General features: G+C 55.1%; 1 protein-coding gene across 1 annotated transcript in view; it reads right to left on the bottom strand.

Annotated features, from left to right (window-relative positions):
- Positions 1-294: 294 nt before the first annotated feature.
- The window catches only part of LOC108574119 (T-box transcription factor TBX20-like), a 23,305-nt gene continuing 19,076 nt past the window's right edge, over positions 295-4,523 (bottom strand). Inside the window, exon 6 of the mRNA XM_017936637.1 lies at positions 295-727. Coding sequence (XP_017792126.1) covers positions 295-727 — 433 coding nt within the window. The remainder of the gene's footprint in view (positions 728-4,523) is intronic.

Below are 4,523 nucleotides of genomic sequence, written 5' to 3'. Positions count from 1 at the left end.
GACCCTCTTCCCTCCCGAATTCAAAGTCGGAGGGTCTACGGTTACATTACGCGGACACAAAGAGCGGACAAGTACGGGCCATTTCCCTAAAACTAACTTAACTTAACTTAACGCTCGACACAAACGACACAGTAGAGGACACCTATTCTCTGTACATACAATGAAATCGTGAAATCGAGCTCGGCGACGGCCGAGAAACCTAGACCCGAGGAATTCTTCTTTGGCTGTGCGTCCCGTCCTCTTCCCAGCGGGTAGGAAGAGAAGCGCGACGAGAGATTATCCCGTGGCGAACCGCTAATTAGGGGTGGGTGGACGGGGTCTGAGGGGCGGTGGTGTGCTGGCCGGGGGTGGATACGGGGTGTACCTGAGGGAGGCGGCGGTAGGAGGCGACGATCTTCGCGAGATGATGGCGACTGGCGGCGGCTGCCAGGGCCAGGGCAAGGCCGCGGGATAGGGGAAGGGCGCGGTGGCCGCCGCGGCCGGATACGGAGACGTGGATCCGGTGGCGGACCTGCTTCCAGGATGCGGCTGGCCCACGCTCCCGTAAAGAAGGGCCGTCGAGGGCGTTATCCAAGGCGGTAACGCGTGCGGAGAGGTGTCGTGTTGCGACTGCTGCTGCTGTTGCTGTTGCTGCTGCTGGGACTGCTGTTGCTTTTTTTGTTCGTACAATCGGACGGGCGCGACGCCACACCTGACCAACTGTTGCTCCATCAGCTCCATCGGGTCCCTGAAGCGAGAGAAAGACACAGCGGGAAGATTAGCTGGGAAGATTTTTCCAAGGATAGAGGAAAGTTTCGGGCTCGATAAGATCGGCGGACAGAGGCAGGCGCGTACCCGTGATTAACCGATCGATGTTATCGAGGCACTTAAGTGGCATTCGAAGGAGAATGAATCGATGAGATTTCGCAGGGATAGAGGGGGAGAGAGAGAGAGAGAGAGAGAGAGACAGGAGCGGCGGACGGATAATTAAGACGACGTTTTCTCATTGACGTCCGCGTGCCTCGACGGAGTAAACGTGATGGATGATTTGGTGCATTAGACGCGCGAGCTTAATTAGGGTTAATTACGGGCGATTGTACGCTCGGGTCGATCGGTCGTCGGTATTGGCAGGACGCTAACGAGCGAATTATTGGCCGACCGGTCGAATGAAAAAGCGTGCCGTCTCTCCTTCGTGGCGTTCGCGTGATAGTCGCGATAATTAATGGTCGGTATCATTGCCAAGTCGTGCGCACGTTGCACCGTCATTTCCTACTTTCGTGATTACGCGCGGGAGTGGTACGTAAACACCGTGCGATTATCGCCGCGACTATCTCGAAGATTATTAAGACTTCATTGTGTCCGTGCCCTCTCTCCGACCCTCCGACGAGAAAGAGGGGTGTTCTCGCGGGCGAAATTCGAACGCGGACTTTCCGAAATAGGAGCTCCTCTGTTGCGTCGCGTCGCGTCGCGTCGGGTGGCCGCGACGCGGTCGTCCCACCCGCGTCGCTCCCCGAGAAAAGGATCTCGGTCGATGGACCGGCGCAGTTCGGTAGGCTCCGTCGAGTGGTCGAAAGAAAACCTGATACCGGCGGCGGCGTGATACCTCCTATCGATCATCCGATTCCTCGAAAGCTCGAGAAACCTCTCGGGACGTCTGGAGATTCTCTTTCACGGTTACCATCTCTCAGCCGTGATAGAGAGACGATAATCCCGTTCGAACGCGGAACGACGAAAGGGTAACGCGACGACGATCGCGTAACAGAGGAGTGTGGTGTGCAGTAGTGAAGAAAGGAGGGATATGTGTATAAAAGGACAAAGGGAAAAAGAAGGCGAAGGAGATGTAAAGGGTGAAAGAGGAACAATGGCTCCGGTGAGCAGTTCGCGCGCGCGTCTCGGTTACCAGCCGACTATACCGCTTAGCGCGTAACGCGACACCAAAGGACGCCTGGAAGAGACGCGTTTATGCGATCTGCTCGGAAGGTGAATTCTGGACCTCCTAGGCGAGGAATCCACCAAAACCAAGTTTGGAAAACGGTAGAACGGCTTCGAACCTGTCTCGGACGTCGCGATATTACGACACGCCGCAGAGATCTCGATTACGCGAATTCCGGTTGACGAGCGTGGCGCTCGCGTTTCAGACGTTTCTGGCGAAAGGGAAGAAGGAAGGAAGAGTGCGCGCGAAAGAGCGAAGGGCCCGAAGAAACTATATATGTAGTCCCGGCTGAAAAAGGCGAGGGATTAGGGGGGCCCGCGGCTAATCGCCGTCCGCTCGAACGTGCCGGACCACACACCGCCGCGTCCATGGCCATTCCTCTTCTCGTTCCTTTGAAATATCGCTGTCAAACGGCCGAACTCTATTAGTCGACACGTACGAACAGCGAACTCGCGAACTCGCGACCATTTCGGATCGGTGATTGGAAGCGAAGCGGAGCCGATACAGTAGGCTGAAGAATGTTCGAGAAGGAAGGCAGCAGCATGCGTGCGTGTGCACGACTCGCGTTGCACCTGTGTACGCGAAGCGGAAATGACGCAGCAAAGAGTCTCTATACGCATTAACCCTGGTTGCAATTCACGACGCGGCGTAGCCTCCCGGCCTTGAATTATATCCTTAATGTTTTCATAAAGCTTCCTTATGTACAGACAATAAAAGCCCTAATTACAGTCGTTCGCCAGGACGAGAGAGCGGCCCGAGGCGGTCGCCTATTACTATTCGTGCTATGCCGGCCCTCCCGTAATTGTTACACCGAGCAATAAATATTCCTCGTCGATCTGACGAGTCTGCGTTTTCTCCGTAATGGCGCGGTTACGCTCGAAACGTTCTAATTAAAGGCCACCGCGGTTACCCATTAAAGTGTCCACGACGTCTCTGGCTACGCCCTTCGAACATTGCCCATCTATAAACAACGCTCCAATATTCTCAACATCTTTACCCGATCGCTTTCTTTCGTTCGTTGATTCGTTGGTTCGTTCACTCGTTCACCTCTCTCTTCGCGAGTCTGACACGCGCGGGTCGAGGAGATCGCTGCTCGGAGCTTAGCCGAGCGTGGCCGACTATTTCGCGTGTCTCGAGTTTTTCTTCGGCGATTTCCGTCGAGCGAGCGAGCGAGCGAGCGAGAGAGCGAACGAGCGACGTCTTTGCGTGGTTTCGCGTTCTGGCCTGGCGAACCGGCGCGGCGGAAAGGCTTCACCGCTACGAGCAGCAATCTCGAAAGGAGAATTCCGTCGTTTCTCACGCGAGCCTGCTTGCTCGACGAAACTCGTTCGTTCCCGTGTCTATCGTGGAACGACGCGATTCGCGGCGATCTCGAGAAAGAGGGCAGCTTCCGGGGAAAAAGTGGAGGAATCGACTTTGGAGGTGTTTCCAGTAGGCAGGCGCGAGCGTGCTTTCGATGCCGCGTAAAACGGTTCGGCGTTTTAGCGGAGCTCGCGATATTAGCGAGTTCAGAGGGGGATTCCATCGAATGGGGAGCCTGTTATTCTCCGCCTACCCCGAGGCTGACACAGGGCATTAGGTAAGTGGTAGATAATAATAGGTTACACCCCACTGATGGCCGAAGGTAGTTCATCGAGCGGCGCGGCTTCGCGTCGGTTACTCTTTTACGCCTATCTCGTGAACGAGAAAATGATCTTTCGTGGACGCGAGGAAAAGTTAACTTTTACTTACCAGAGTCATCGACGACCACTCTACCTATGTATAAGAGTTAACTTGACGTTCGCATTCCGAAGAGGAGGAAAGACGAAGGGCAGAGCGCGTCGGAAAAGCGAAAGAAAAAGCAACGGAAAGAAGAGCCGGAGGAGAGGGAAGGTTAAGGATGGGAGAGGGAGAGGGGGAGATAAAAAAAGAAGAAGGGTAAATGAGAAACGAGCGAGCGATCGCACTGAAATACGGGTAAGAAGATTCGAAAGAAGTCGAGGGGCGAAGCAGGCAGAGAACGCGCGAGGAAGGAAAGAAAGAAAGGGAGAAAGGAGCAGAGAAAGAGCGAGTGTAACAGTGAAGAAATTAATAGCCATAAAATATGAATAGAAATTAGCAGGTTCGGGGTGGCGTGACGCGTTTGCTCGCTCATTTCCTTTCGGCGCGTTGAAAAACAACAAAACAACGCAAAATACGGTCGAGCCTGTAATTTACCCGGCTGCCGCCGAGCGGTCCGACGCGCGATCGAGCCGCCTCTGAGTGTGTGCGAGTCACAGCTACGAACCGTTCTCCTTTCTGTGTGCGTAACGACCGATCGTACGTGGAAGCCGCGTACGGCGAGTAGCTCGCGAGTGTGAGTGGTCCGTTGCGGCGCGAGCATCGCGCGTACCGCTGCGAGGCCGACTCTCCTCTCTCTCGGTGTTCCCGCAAGTCGGGCCATCATCGTCGTCGTACGGTAGGTATGAAAGGTAATGATCCGGTAATGACCCTGACGCGTCGGATAGCCCGCCGATACGTTTCTCTCCACCGTCCTTAATTTTCCTCTCTCTCTCTCTCTCTCTCTCTCTCTCTCTCTCTCGCCCCTCGTCATCCTTACTCCCGCATCGTCGCCACCTTCGCCACCTTCGCC

Source organism: Habropoda laboriosa, unplaced genomic scaffold (genome assembly GCF_001263275.1).
Source record: "Habropoda laboriosa isolate 0110345459 unplaced genomic scaffold, ASM126327v1 scaffold222, whole genome shotgun sequence".
Classification (NCBI taxonomy): domain Eukaryota; kingdom Metazoa; phylum Arthropoda; class Insecta; order Hymenoptera; family Apidae; genus Habropoda; species Habropoda laboriosa.
This window is presented reverse-complemented; position numbering and strand designations above follow the sequence as displayed.